Below are 14,951 nucleotides of genomic sequence, written 5' to 3'. Positions count from 1 at the left end.
ACATATATATAAATATCCACATATATATAAATATCCACATATATATACACACACATATACATACATATATATACATATATATACAACCAAAGGTTCATCTTATGTTATTGTGACTTCTGAAAGACACACGAACTCTATGTGGCTTCATGAAGGATATCAATATGGAAATCTCACTATAATTTACATGAATTTAAGCATGTTTTATTCTCCCCTGCACATCACCTTCTGTAAGCCATTTCTCTGTTGGTGGCTCCCTTATCAACATATTTTTGTATATCAGAAACATGGAATCATTTTAATACTTCTGTCTTTTTAAACACATGCAGAGGAACCATTACCAAAGCCTGATTATCGCTCATAACTTTACCGGTTTTCACAGACCACTTTTGGAAGTATTATTTAAACATATGTTGATTTATATTCTTGTCAAAATCATCCTTTTCTTTCCAAGGTAATGGATGCCTTTTATAGAATAAGAAAATGGATAACAAAAAAAAGTGGGGAAAAAAAGAATGCCAATTAATATGTGAAATATTATCTTCTATAGGAGTCTAACTAATTTTCCTCCACTTAAAGTTATTTAATGCTCAATCAAACCTGAATTTCTTAGACCATGATATGAAGCCTTTCCAGACATACTTTTGAAGAACCCACATACCTAATATTTATCCACTTTCCTTTTTGAACTTTTTGCTTTATAAATGGACAGATTTTTGACAGTTGACAAGTTGGCTTTTACTTACCCGCTTTGGTGTGCTTATAAATGTTTAACCCCTAGTTCTTGGGGTTGGGCATCAGGGTAGGGTGAAGGTGGGGGTGGGGCTTGATTTGTAGGATTTGTTTATTTCTGTTGTGTAAATACTTCTACCATGGCCAATTTTGAGTTACCTGCATGAAGTCAGCTAGCTTGCAAAATTCCTGAAAATTTAATAGTTAGTTCTTGTGAAACAGTACATCCAGCGCTGGCAAACCACTGGTTTCCATCCTCACAAAGTTTTATATCAAGGCTTTAAATGTGCTATTTCATTGACCTAAAGTAGTCTTCTTTCTATACCTGAGAAGTTCCCATTAATCTTTAAAAGAAATGCAGCTCTAATGTCCTGCATTCTTAGAACCTCCCTCCCAGCCCCGCCCATCCCCCAAGCCTTCCCAGGTGGTCCATCACTGCCTCATCAACTTTTCTCCTCATCATTATAAATGCTTTTATCTTGAATTCATCACATTATCCCATTATCCTGTCTTTTTATTTATTTATGTTTCCCAATTAGATGGTTAGTATTTGATAGCACTTGAATTTTGCAAATGAGGAAATTGATGCTCAGAGCCTAGCAGTGTGGGGGAAACACAATACCACATTTGTTTATTTTTTCATAGCCCATATGTAAAAGAATGGATAGATTAATACTCTCCAGTTTACCTGTACCTTTGTTTGACCTTGGACAACTGATTTAGCCTTCCTGAGTCTATTTTCTACAGTTGGAGATAATAATACTTAAACTCATGAAATTGTTGTGAGAAAGTACCTGTGAGATGCAGCACAGTGTATGACACCTGGGAACCAGTCAACAAATGGCAACTCCAGGTTATATCAGAGGTGAAAGCACAGTAGAAGAGCCTCATTTTCTGTTTTTGTTTTTTTTTAAATTTTATACTATTAAGTTAATCACCATACATTACATCATTAGTTTTTGATGTAGCATTCTGTGATTCATTGTTTGCATATAACACCCAGTGCTCCACGCAGTACGTGCCCTCTTTAATACCCATCACCAGGCTAACCCATTCCCCACCCCCTCCCCTCTAGAACCCTCAGCTTGTTTCTCAGAGCCCATCGTCTCTCATGGTTCATCTCTCCCTCTGATTTTCCCCCCTTCATTTTCCCTTTCCTACTATTTTCTTTTCTTTTTTTTTAACATATAATGTATTATTTGTTTCAGAGGTACAGGTCTGTGATTCATCAGTCTTATACAATTCATAGCGCTCACCATAGCACATACCCTCCCCAATGTCTATCACCCAGCCGCCCCATCCCTCCCACTCCCCACCACTCCAGCAACCCTCAGTTTGTTTCCTGAGATTAAGAATTCCTCATATCAGTGAGGTCATATGATACTTGTCTTTCTCTGATTGACTTATTTCGCTTAGCAAATTACCCTCTAGTTCCATCCACCTTCTTGCAAATGGCAAGATTTCATTGTTTTTTTTTTTTTTTTGACGGCTGCATAATATTCCATTGTATATATATACTACATCTTCTTTATCCATTCATCTATTGATGGACATCTTGGCTCTTTCCATAGTTTGGCTATGGTGGACATTGCTCCTATAAACATTGGGGTGGTCATACCTGTTCGGATCTCTACATTTGTATCTTTGGAGTAAATACCTAGAAGTGCAATTGCTGGGTCATAGGGTAGCTCTATTTTCAACTTTTTGAGGAACCTCCATACTGTTTTCCAGAGTGGCTGCACCAGCTTGCATTTTCACCAACAGTGTAGGAGGGTTCCCCTTTCTCCGCATCCTCACCAACATTTGCCGTTTCCTGACTTGTTAATTTTATCCATTCTGATGGGTGTGAGGTGGTATCTCATTGAGGTTTTGATTTGTATTTCCCTGATGCCAAGTGACGTTGAGCAGTTTTTCATGTGTCTGGTGGCCATCTGGATATCTTCTATGGAAAAATGTCTGTTCTTGTCTTCTGCCCATTTCTTGATTGGATTCTTTGTTTTTTGGGTGTTGAGTTTGATAAGTTCTTTATAGATTTTGGATACTAGCTATTTATCTGGTATGTCATTTGCAAATATCTTCTCCCATTCTGTTGGTTTTTTTTTTTTTTTTTTTTTTGACTGTTTCCTTTGTTCTGCAAAAGCTTTTTATCTTGATAAAGTCCCACTAGTTCATTTTTGCCCTTGCTTCCCTTGCCTTTTGCAATGTTTCCAGGAAGAAGTTGCTGTGGCTGAAGTCAGAGGGGCTGCTTCCTGTGTTCTCCTCTAGGATTTTGTTGGATTCCTGTCTCACAAATTTAGGTCTTTCATCCATTTTGAGTCTATTTTTGTGTGTGGTGTAAGGAAGTGGTCCAGTTTCATTCTTCTGCATGTGGCTGTCCAATTTTCCCATTACCATTTGTTGAAGAGACTGTCTTTTATCCATTAGACATTCTTTCCTGCTTTGTCAAAGATTAGTTGACCATAGAGCTGAGGGTCCATTTCTGGGCTCTCTATTCTGTTCCATTGATCTGTGTGTCTGTTTTTGTGCCAGTACCATACTGTTTTGATGATTACAGCTTTGTAATAGAGCTTGAAGTCCAGGATTGTGTTGCCACCATCTTTGCTTTTCTTTTTCAATATTCCTCTGGCTATTTGGGGTCTTTTCTGGTTCCATACAAATTTTAGGATTATTTGTTCCATTTCTTTAAAAAAAGTGGTTGGTATTTTGATAAGGATTTCATGAAATGTGTAGATTGCTCTAGGTAGCATTGACATCTTCACAATATTTGTTCTTCCAATCCATGAGCATGGAATGTTTTTCATTTCTTTGTCTTCCTCAATTTCTTTCATGAGTAATTTATAGTTTTCTGCAGATTCTTTGCCTCTTTGGTTAGATTTATTCCTAGGTATCTTACGGTTTTGGGTGCGATTGTAAATGGGATCGACTCCTTAATTTCTCTTTCTTCTGTCTTGTTGTTGGTGTAGAGGAATGCCGCTGATTTCTGTGCATTAATTCTATATCCTGCCACTTTACTGAATTCCTGTATGAGTTCTAGCAGTTTTGGGGTGCAGTCTTTTGGGTTTTCCACCTAAAGTATCATATCATCTGCAAAGAGTGAGAGTTTGACTTCTTCTTTGCTGATTCGGATGCCTTTTATTTCTTTTTGTTGTCTGACTGCTGTGCCTAGGACTTCTAGAACTATGTCAAATAGCAGTGGTGATAGTGGACATCCCTGCCGCGTTGCTGACCTTAGGGGAAAACTCTCAGTTTTTCCGCATTGAGAATGATATTGGCTGTGGGTTTTTCATAGATGGCTTTTATGATATTGAGGTATGTACCCTCTATCCCTACATTCTGAAGGGTTTTGATCAAGAAAGGATGCTGTACTTTGTCAAATGCTTTTTCTGCATCTATTGAGAGGATCATATGGTTCTTGTTCTTTCTTTGATTATGTATTGTATCACATTGATTGATTTGCGGATGTTGAACCAACCTTGCAGCCCAGGAATAAATCCCACTTGGTCGTGGTGAATAATCCTTTTAATGTACTGTTGGATCCTATTGGCTAGTATTTTGGTGAGAATTTTTGCATCCATGTTCATCAGGGATATTGGTCTGTAATTCTCCTTTTCGATGGGGTCTTTGTCTGGTTTTGGGATCAAGGTAATGCTGGCCTCATAAAACGAGTTTGGAAGTTTTCCTTCCATTTCTATTTTTTGGAACAGTTTCAGAAGAATAGGTATTAATTCTTTAAATGTTTGGTAGAATTCCTCTGGGAAGCCGTCTGGCCCTGGGCTCTTGTTTGTTGGGAGACTTTTGATTACTGCTTCAATTTCCTTAGTAGTTATGGGTCTCTTCAGGTTTTCTATTTCTTCCTGGTTCAGTTTTGGTAGTTGATACCTCTCTAGGAATGCATCCATTTCTTCCAGATTATCAAATTTGCTGGCATAGAGTTGCTCATAATATGTTCTTATAATTGTTTGTATTTCTTTGGTGTTGGTTGTGATCTCTCCTCTTTCATTCATTATTTTATTTATTTGGGTCTTTTCTCTTCTTTTTGATAAGTCCAGCCAGGGGTTTGTCAATCCTCTTAACTGTTTCAAAGAACCAGCTCCTAGTTTCGTTGATCTGTTCTACTGTTCTTTTCGTTTCTGTTTCATTGATTTCTGCTCTGATCTTTATTATTTCTCTTCTCCTGCTGGGTTTAGGCTTTATTTGCTGTTTTTTCTCTAGCTCCTTTAGGTGTAGGGTTAGGTTGTGTATTTGAGATCTTTCTTGTTTCTTGAGAAAGTCTTGTATTGCTATATACTTTCCTCTTAGGACTGCCTTTGCTGCATCCCAAAGATTTTGAACAGTTGTGTTTTCATTTTCATTGGTTTCCATGAATTTTTTAAATTCTTCTTTAATTTCCTGGTTGACCCATTTATTCTTTAGTAGGATGCTCTTTAGCCTCCATGTATTTGAATTCTTTCCAACTTTCCTCTTGTGATTGAGTTCTAGTTTCAAAGCATTGTGGTCTGAAAATATGCAGGGAGTGATCCCAATCTTTTGGTACCAGTTGAGACCTGATTTGTGACCTAGGATGTGTGATCTATTCTGGAGAATGTTCCATGGGCACTAGAGAAGAATGTGTATTCCGTTGCTTTGGGATGGAATGTTCTGAATATATCTGTGAAGTCCATTTGGTCCAGTGTGTCATTTAAAGTCTTTATTTCCTTGTTGATCTTTTGCTTAGATGATCTGTCCATTTCAGTGAGGGGAGTGTTAAAGTCCCCTACTATTATTGTATTGTTTTTATTTGTTTCTTTGTTTTTGTTATTAATTGGATTATATAAGTTGGTGCTCCCATGTTAGGGGCATAGATATTTACAATTGTTAGATCTTCTTGTTTGATTAGACCCTTTATTTAAGCTATAGTGTCCTTCCTCATCTCTTACCATAGTCTTTGGTTTAAAATCTAATTTGCCTGATATAAGGATTGCCACCCCAGCTTTCTTTTGATGTCTGTTAGCATGGTGAATGGTTTTCCATCCCCTCACTTTCAATCTGGTGGTGTCTTTGGGTCTAAAATGAGTCTCTTGCAGACAGCATATCGATGGGTCTTGTTTTTTTTATCCAATCTGATACCTGGTGTCTTTTGATTGGGGCATTTAGCCTATTTACATTCAGGGTAACTATTGAAAGAGGAATTTAGTGCCATTGTATTGCCTGTAAGGTGACTGTTACTGTATATTGTCTGTATTCCTTTCTGGTCTATGTTACTTTTAGGCTCTCTCTTTGCTTAGAGGACCCTTTTCAATATTTCTTGTAGGGCTGGTTTGGTGTTTTCAAATTCCTTTAGTTTTTGTTTGTCCTTGAAGCTTTTTATCTCTCCTTCTATTTTCTATGACAGCCTGGCTGGATATAGTATTCTTGGCTGCATATTTTTCTCATTTAGTGTTCTGAATATATCATGCCAGTCCTTCTGGCTTGCCAGGTCTCTGTGGATAGGTCTGCTGCCAATCTAATGTTTCTACCATTGTAGGTTACAGATCTCTTGTCCCAAGCTGCTTTCAGGATTTTTTCTTTGTCTCTGAGACTCGTTAGTTTTACTATTAGATGTCGGGGTGTTGACCTATTTTTATTGATTTTGAGGGGGGTTCTCTGTACCTCCTGGATTTTGATGCCTGTTTCCTTCCCCAAATTAGGGAAGTTCTCTGCTATAATTTGCTCCAGTATACCTTCTACCCCTCTCTCTCTTTCTTCTTCTTCTGGGATCCCAAGTATTCTAATATTGTTTCATCTTATGGTATCACTTATCTCTCGAATTCTGCCCTCGTGATCCAGTAGTTGTTTATCTCTCTTTTACTCAGCTTCTTTATTCTCCATCATTTGTTCTTCTATATCACTAATTTTCTCTTCTGCCTCATTTATTCTAGCAGTTAGAGCCTCCATTTTTGATTACGCCTCATTAATAGCCATTTTGATTTTGACTTGGTTAGACTTTAGTTCTTTTGTTTCTCCAGAAAGAGTTTATCTGATATCTTCCATGCTTTTTTGAAGCCCAGCTAGTATCTTTATAATTGTCATTCTTAACTCTAGTTCCAACATCTTACTAATGTCCGTATTGATTAGGTCCCTGGCAGTCGGTACTGCCTCTTGATCTTTTATTGAGGTGATTTTTTCCATCTTGTCATTTTGTCCAGAGGAGAATAGATGAATGAGAGAACAAAATGCTAATAGGTTAACAACAACCCCAGAAAAATATACACTAAACAAATCAGAAGAGACCCACTACCGGGGGGGAATAGAAAGGGAAAGAAAGAAAAAAAAAAACGATATGATGAAATATGATCAGGCGGTGAATAGATTAGTGCCACACACTAGATTTTGGGCATATTTTGGTCTGTTAAAAGAAACTACCTCCCAAAATTTTAAAGAAATAAAAACTTATATATGTACAAAAATAAGGGTAAATATGATGAAGGGACAGAATCTAAATGTAAAGATGAAAATTATAAAAGATTTTATAAAAGGAATTGATAAGACAAGAAGTTGGTTTAAAAAAGCAAGAAGAGAAATTAAAAAAAAAAATGTAGAGAGTGTGATCAGGCAGGAGAGTAGAACAAAGCCATACACTAGAGATTTAGGGTATATTTTGGTCTTTTAGAAGAAAGTGTATCCCAAAATTTTAAAGAGAGAACAACTTAGATATATATACAAAAAATAATGTTAAGTACAATGAAGGGATAGAATATGACTCTAAAAATGAAAAAAAAAATGTTTTTTAAAAAAGGGATTGATAAGATGTTGGTTGAAAAAGGGAAAAAAATTCAAAAAAAGAAAAAGAAAAAAAATTAAAAAAAAAAAACTTTGAAAGACTAAAGAATCAGGGGAAAAAGCCATGAATTCTATGTGCGGTATTCCCCTAGTGTTGGAGTTTTGCCCTTCTCATTGATAGGTAAACTTGGTCTTGGCTGGCTGTTCTTGCTGATCTTCTGGCGGGGGGAGGGGGGGGTGCCTGTTGCCCTGGTTCCCAAATGTCTTTGCCGGAGGCGAAATTGCCCTGCTCTTGCCGGTCTGGGCTAAGTAATCTGCTGGGATTTGCTCTGGGGAGCTTTTGTTCCCTGCAAGCTTTCAATCCAGCTTTGGAGGACAAGAGTGAAAATGGCGGCTTCCCAATCCCTGCCCCTGAGGAGCTGAGAACTCGGGGCCCCACTCCTCAGTGCACCCCTAGAGAAAAGCAGTCAATAACTTCCATCTCCCTGGTCTCCAGCTGCACTCCGTGCTAACTGGCCTGTGACCGAGCATTTCTATCTCTGGCACCCAGCCCCATGGGAGTGTCCAAACCCAGCAGATCCCTGCGGTGCGCTTCCACGCCGCTCCTCCCAGGAGAGGAACGGGAGTCTCCCCAGATCTGCCATTTGTTGGGTCCCTGCTGGAAGAGCAGTGGCCCGACTGCCGTGGATCACGGTTTATGGCAACCCCAGCTGAGAGCCCACTCCTCGGCTCCATCTCTGCAGCGAGCTTCCTCGCCCCATACCTGGGAGCTCTGCCGCACTCAGGGTCCTGAGACCACACTCTCCCAGCGAAGGTTCCACCCCCCGCTTAGCCACTGGAGCGACGTTCCTCAGTGTAGCGGAGCCAACTCCCCAAAGTTCCGATTTTGTGCTCTGCTGCTCTGTCACTTGCCAGTAGCAGCTGACAGAGGCCCCCTCCCCTGCCATCTATCTTCCCAAATATCACCTTGGATTCACCTCTCCGCGTGTCCTACCTTCCAGAAAGTGGTCGCTTTTCTGTTCAGAGAGTTGCTGCTATTCTTTTCTTTGATCTGCTGCTGAGTTCGTAGGTGTTCAGAATGGTTTGATCCCTATCTAGCTGAATTCCTGGGACCAGACGAAATTTAGGTCTCCTACTCTTCCGCCATCTTGCTCCTCCTCCCTCAGCCTCAGTTATTTTTGATAATGCTTCAGACAAAGTTCATGGTTGGCTCATTTTACCTATGCATCTTGCTAGAGTGAAATAACTTTACAGTTTCAGATAAAATAGAGCATACAATCTTAAAATGATATTCTTCATTATTTTATCATGATGCTTCTAACATTTTTTTAAAATCCTATTTGAAAGCTCATATCAAATTTCAGTTTTGTTTTCTTTTCCATAACAGGCACTTCATAATATTGGTTGCATCCGTTTAATCTGTGCCCTACTTTTTTTTGCTTCTGTCCCTTCAGCCTTTGCATGCAAGACTCCTTCCCTTTGACTATCCAGTCCTGCATCATGCCAAAAGACTGTGAAACCACTGAATGGTCCTCCTGGAGCCCCTGCTCCAAGACGTGTCGTTCAGGAAGTCTCTCACCTGGATTTAGGAGCCGGAGCCGGAATGTGAAGCACATTGCTCTTGGGGGTGGAAAGGAATGCCCTGAACTTCTCGAGAAAGAGGCCTGCATTGTTGAAGAACTCTTGCAGCCATGCCCCAGGTATGGCATATTCTTTGGCATGAGTATTCAGTGTTCTATATAACCTCGTTTTATGTGGGGTAGGGATATTAACAATAATAACAGTAGCTGTGACTCATAACTGTTGAGTCTTTCCTCAGTTTCGAGATCTACACTAAGCAGTATAGCACAGTGGGTTAAAAGCATGGGCTGTGTTGATTACCTGGGCTATAATCCTATTTCTGTGACTTTCTGAATTTGCGAATTTCTGCAAGTAACTTAAGTCTAGTTTCTTAGTTTACTCATCTACTAGCAGTACTCACTTCATCCAGCTCTTGGCATATGGTAAATGCTCAATAACCATTAGTTATTGTTACCTGACATGTCACACCTAAATTTTATGACAACCTAAGAAGCTATTCATAGCATCTTCATTTTGCAAATGAGGCCATTGATGCTTAGATTAAATAGTTTTTGAGGTTACATAGATAGTGGGTGGCAACACCTTGATTCGAATGCAGTTCTGTCTCTAAAGGTTCCTGCCACCCAATGGCATTGTTTCTAATAGAGTCCCTAAAGAGCCAGAGGATGTTGGGAAAAGGCTTGACCTAGATTAGTAGCTATATTTTAATATTTTTATATTGGTTATATTTTGCCTGGCTGTATGTATAGCATAGTATGTATGTATGTATAGTGAAGGCCTCCAGTGTATTTTTCTCTGGATTGTTGGCTTATGGTAGTCCTGGTCTGATAATGACAGAAGTCATTTGGGGCTAGCTAGCTATTCAGAAGTATTTTGGGAATAAATTTGTGGTAATTTCTGCTGGACAGCTGCCCTGAACTCTATCCGTTAAATATGTAGCTATTTTAGATAGACCTTTTCTATAGTTTCTTATAATTTGTAAGATTTGAGAATTACTTCCCCAGTGAAAAGTAAAATGAGGCAAAAAAATAGCTTCTTGTAGAAATGAATCAAACGATTAATCACATTCAACAGGCATTGTTGATTGGCTTAGCTATTCCTTATACCTGAAATAATGTGTATATGGGGTGGGGTAGGGGTGGAAGAATAAAGAGGTAATTTCCTGTTGTCAGAGTCTTAGCCACTCACTTCTTCAACTTCACCATTGAAATCATTGTAGATTCAACTAATGATCGTTCATTTTTTATCAAGATAACCCCTTAGATTCATATCACTTCATACCTCAAAAGCAGAGGAGGTAGGTGTAGTTTATGATGCTTTACAGATTAGCTTTATCTCACAGAATTCTCCCTAGTGGTATTGAGGATGTGTCCATTCTTTAAAAGCACTGATATTGAGGGAAAGAATGAGATTGGAAATGACATAAAGCCTGAGATTTTTGTTCCTTTTGAGTTTGGAGAGACATGGATTCAAATTACATCACCATCATTTATTAATTGTGTGTTTTTGGGCGAGCTATACAACCTCTCTAAAGCATTTCCCTCTTCAATAAAATGTGTCTAATTATGCTGCCTGTGTTGAGGATTGACTACATACAGACTAGGTATGTAAAATGTCAGTCTCAGTACTCAGCACATAGGAGGCACTACAAAGATGGCAGCCCTTGTTGTTGCTGTCTGCAGGTGTGTTCATTTCCTCCAGAAGGAGAATCCCTCCTTTCCTTGGAAGGCATACTGTAGTAATTTAATGGGGGTAGGGAATTATTTCTTCTGGGTAATGTGAAATCTTTTTCTCTATGGAGGCATACTTTAGAAGGGTTCTCAATATTAGGCTTCCAGAAATAGAATCTGGGTTTAATGATGAACTTGACATTGATCTCGTTTTTCTTCATTCCTTTCATGGAATGGCTAGTGACCTCTTCCAGGTGTTGATTTATAGACATCACTCCATTTTTTTCTTCTCTTTTCTTTGTTAAAAATTATTACAATTCCCTTGGGAGTCAGAGAAGTTCCTCTCTGATGATCAGAAGAAGGTTGAATTGCATCTACATATGTTAAATAATGGATTATTACTTTTATTGAGTACCTACTGTTAGCCAATAACTATGTCAGAGATTTAACAAAGATTATTTAGAAGAACAATAAGTTTATCGTCAAAATGGGGCACTTTTGTGGTAAAAGTAATGCAAATTGGTAGTGTTCAGATTTGAATTGAAGTCTGTTTGGCTTCAAAGTCAATATTCTTTCCATTACTTTCATGATAGTCGTAGTAAAGACACATACCCAGATAAGGGTGTATATATGCCTAGTTGTTTGTTTATATGTATCATGTTTTCTAACAAAATAATATGGAAGGTTAATAATTCAAAATGTGCCCAAGATGAATTTCTTTATTGATCTTCATTTGATTGAACCTTAACATCTGAAAATAGGTCTGACAAATTTTGTTGGCAATGAACCTGGCCCTCTAGTTCTGCTGTTTGGAAATGTTATTGAATCTGACATTTTTAAAAAACAGGCTCAAATAGTGAATTTGTAGGAAATAGGAGTCCTTGAAAACTCACTGAATACCAACCAGGGTTTCCTTGGGAGAATGATGTGTTAGCGACTGATTCCAGGAGAATGCATAAATAACAACAGGATTAACATTCGCTGCATTCTTATTTGTCTGAAATCTGAGCTGTGGCCTCTACCATAGGAAAGCATAAAGACTGTGTCCTAACTTTTATTTCTAGTGTGACATTGGTGATTAAAATTCATTGTGAACAAGGAAAATGGAAGCAAAAATCTATTAGGCAACAAAAATGCCCATTTCTCTTTTCCCAGAATTCAAGAGCAATTCCTATACATTAAGCAATCTAATTCACCATATTTCTCCCCAGCAGGAAAATGTACATTTCTGTGACTTTTCATAGTGTTTTTTTAAACTATCAGAATGCAGTTTGGCTTTTACCCTTCTACCATCTGTGCTATAAGAGACGTGTTCATCCATTCAATAAATGTACATTGACCGTGCCAAGCACTATGTTTAATGTTTGTGATACCTCAGAGAACAAAACAGTCAAAATCCTCTCCCCCTCATGGGGCTTAAATTTTAGTGAAGGTATACCAAATAAATATAATAAATAAGCTATATACTGTATACATGAGCTGTGGGGAAAAACAACAACAACAACAAAACATTACAGTAGGGTTGCTGGGATGCTGTGATGTGGGGTCAGCTCAAGTTACAGACCTAAACAGGGTCATTACAGAAGCCTCATTTGAACAAGCAGGATGTGGTGGGGGAACTTGAAAGAAGTGAGGAAAGTAGCCTTTCAGATAACTAGGGGAAGAATATTCCAGGAAAAGGGAAGAGCTAGAAAATTACCCTAGGTCCTACATATTAATATTCCTCAAAAAGTTCTTTAGTTGCATAGCTTTGGGGCTACTCTTCTTACCAGCTGGACTCCAGTGGTCAGCATTTTAGCTCTAAATACTATGAGGGCCAGTCCCTAAGGTGTGTTCCCATGAAAGGAATGGTCACCAAGAGGAGCCCATTCTGGAAGTGCTCCCTGAGACCAGAACTCTTCGGAAGTTCCTTGGGGCAAATGACTTAAGTAAACTTGAAAGGAGACAGAAGCTAGTCTATGTTATGCTACCATGGGAAATTAGAGAACTATAAAGAAGTTAGCATAGTACAGCCTTATGTTTGTTTCAAGAGTATGTTTTTAACCAAGACATGTATAGACTCCAAGAAACCCCTTCATTCTGCATTACAGTGTACTTGTAAATTTATGTCGCTTTCCAACATAACACTAAGCACTCACATTGTATATTATGAGGTGGGCATAGAAATGAGAGAGACAGGATGCATCTGCTCGTCACTTGCCACCTTTTCTCTTTGTGTGTTTATCTCCTGTCATTAGGCATCATGATCTTAGGCACTACGTTATTCTCTACCTCAAAACATTGCAAGATATGTGTTTTATAAACTACCTTGGTACTTGTGTCTTTTCTTATGTCCTGATTAGCATCTGAAGTATTAGATCCTACATCTCAACTCAGAGGATGGTGAAAAGCATTCTCAGACGATATATAGTAAGGTGGCCCTGTTTACTAGATAGCATAAGGAAAGCATTTTAAATGCTTAATGTCAGATAACTGAGGGATGACCTGATGCTGGAACAGCTGTGCCTCCAGATCCCTTGTGTTGACTTAGAGAGTCCATTCTGGCTGAAGACACTGTAACACACAAGAATATTGGAGAATGTCAACATCTTTCTTGGAAGACACCTCAGATTACCCACCAGCAACTTCCACCACTTCACCAGGAAACAACAATTTTCATGCAAAAATGGCTGTTCTGCCTCTTAAATGATCATTTAGAATTTGAAATCGAATATAAGACAGCACTATTAAAAGGTGACAGTGACCAATGTAGATTAAAACTCCTAAGAAGATCTGGAGGCAGAAGCTGTGTGGTTGATATAATTACATATCCTGTGTGATATAACTGCACAGAAAAGCCCATGGTTTCAATTCTTGGGTCTGGCACTGAATAGCTGGGCTCTAATAATCCATCCCCCCTTGTCTCTGGTATGTATGAATTTATCCTTATTATGATCTATCTGTGCAGACTCATAGAATTGTATCTGGGTCTCCTGCAGCCTACTTTGATTTGTTTCTATAACAACCCCCTGTGGCCAGCCTGTTTGTCCCTAACATCTCTTTAAGGCACTAAACCCAATTTTAGATTTTTTCGATAAAATTCTTTTTCCTTGAGAAGACTCTGGGGATTTGTTGATGGATCTTTATAGATGATACTGAAGCCAGGGATAGAGCTAAGGAAAAGGATGGCAGGCAACACTTGGCTTGGTTATTGGCCTCCTTTGGCTGTTGGAACTGTGTAAGTGCTGGAACAGGGTTGGTGTGTTGTAAAGAGTTGTTGGTCCAACACCTGCTTCAGCCTGTCACTGTGCTAATTGCTGGAGAATTCAGGAAACAGAAAACTTTCAGTCTGTGTTCACTTAGTTCATGCATCTTAAGAATCTTGTAAAAAATCTTTTTTGAATTATGGAGTTCCCTCTTGAGAAATTGAAAAGATTTTAAGTCGAAATGCATTTACTCTACCTAACCTACCAAGCATCGTAGCTTCACCTAGCCTACCTTAAATGTGCTTAGAATGCTCATATCAGCTTATAGTTGGGCAAAATCATCTAACACAAAGTCTCTTTTATAATAATACTGAATATCTCATGTAATCTGTTGACTACTATACTCAAAGTGAAAACCGGAATGGTTGTAGGGATACAGAATGGTTGCAGGTATATCTATAATTTACCCTTGTGATCTCATGGCTGACTGGGAGCTGCGGCTTACTGCCACTGCCCAGCATCACGAGACTATTGGACCATGTATTGCTAGGTGAAAAAAGATGAGAATTCAAAATTCGAAGTATGGTTTCTACTGAATGTGTATCACTTTCACACTATCACAAGTCAAAAATTTGTAAGTTGAGCTACCATAAGTCAGGGACTCTCTGTAATATTACTCTTTAAAAACTAGAGCATCCAGAACACAATCACCATATTCTTTATTTTTTTTAATTTTTTAAAATTATGTTATGTTAATCACCATACATTACATCATTAGTTTTTAATGTAGTGTTCCATGATTCATTGTTTACATATAACACCCAGTGCTCCATGCGGTACATGCCCTCTTTAATACCCATCACCAGGCTAACCCATCCCCCCACGCCCCTCCCCTCTAGAACCCTCAGTTTGTTTCTCAGAGTCCATAGTCTCTCATGGTTCGTCTCCCCCTCCGATTTACCCCCCTTCATTTTCCCCTTCCTGCTATCTTCTTCTTTTTTTTTTTAACATATAATGTATGATTTGTTTCAGAGGTACAGGTCTGTGA

The 14,951-nt window shown here is 38.6% G+C and overlaps 1 protein-coding gene across 1 annotated transcript in view; it reads left to right on the top strand.

Moving 5' to 3' along the window:
• The window catches only part of LOC118011686 (thrombospondin type-1 domain-containing protein 7B-like), a 77,264-nt gene that overhangs the window by 56,045 nt on the left and 6,268 nt on the right, over window positions 1-14,951 (top strand). Inside the window, exon 4 of the mRNA XM_035006544.1 lies at window positions 8,922-9,167. Coding sequence (XP_034862435.1) covers window positions 8,922-9,167 — 246 coding nt within the window. The remainder of the gene's footprint in view (window positions 1-8,921; window positions 9,168-14,951) is intronic.

Source organism: Mirounga leonina, unplaced genomic scaffold (genome assembly GCF_011800145.1).
Source record: "Mirounga leonina isolate KUSES-001 unplaced genomic scaffold, KU_Mleo_1.0 Mir_151, whole genome shotgun sequence".
In the NCBI taxonomy this organism is placed as follows: Eukaryota; Metazoa; Chordata; class Mammalia; order Carnivora; family Phocidae; genus Mirounga; species Mirounga leonina.
The sequence above is the reverse complement of the archived record's forward strand: the minus strand, read 5'-3'. Positions and strand labels throughout refer to the sequence as shown.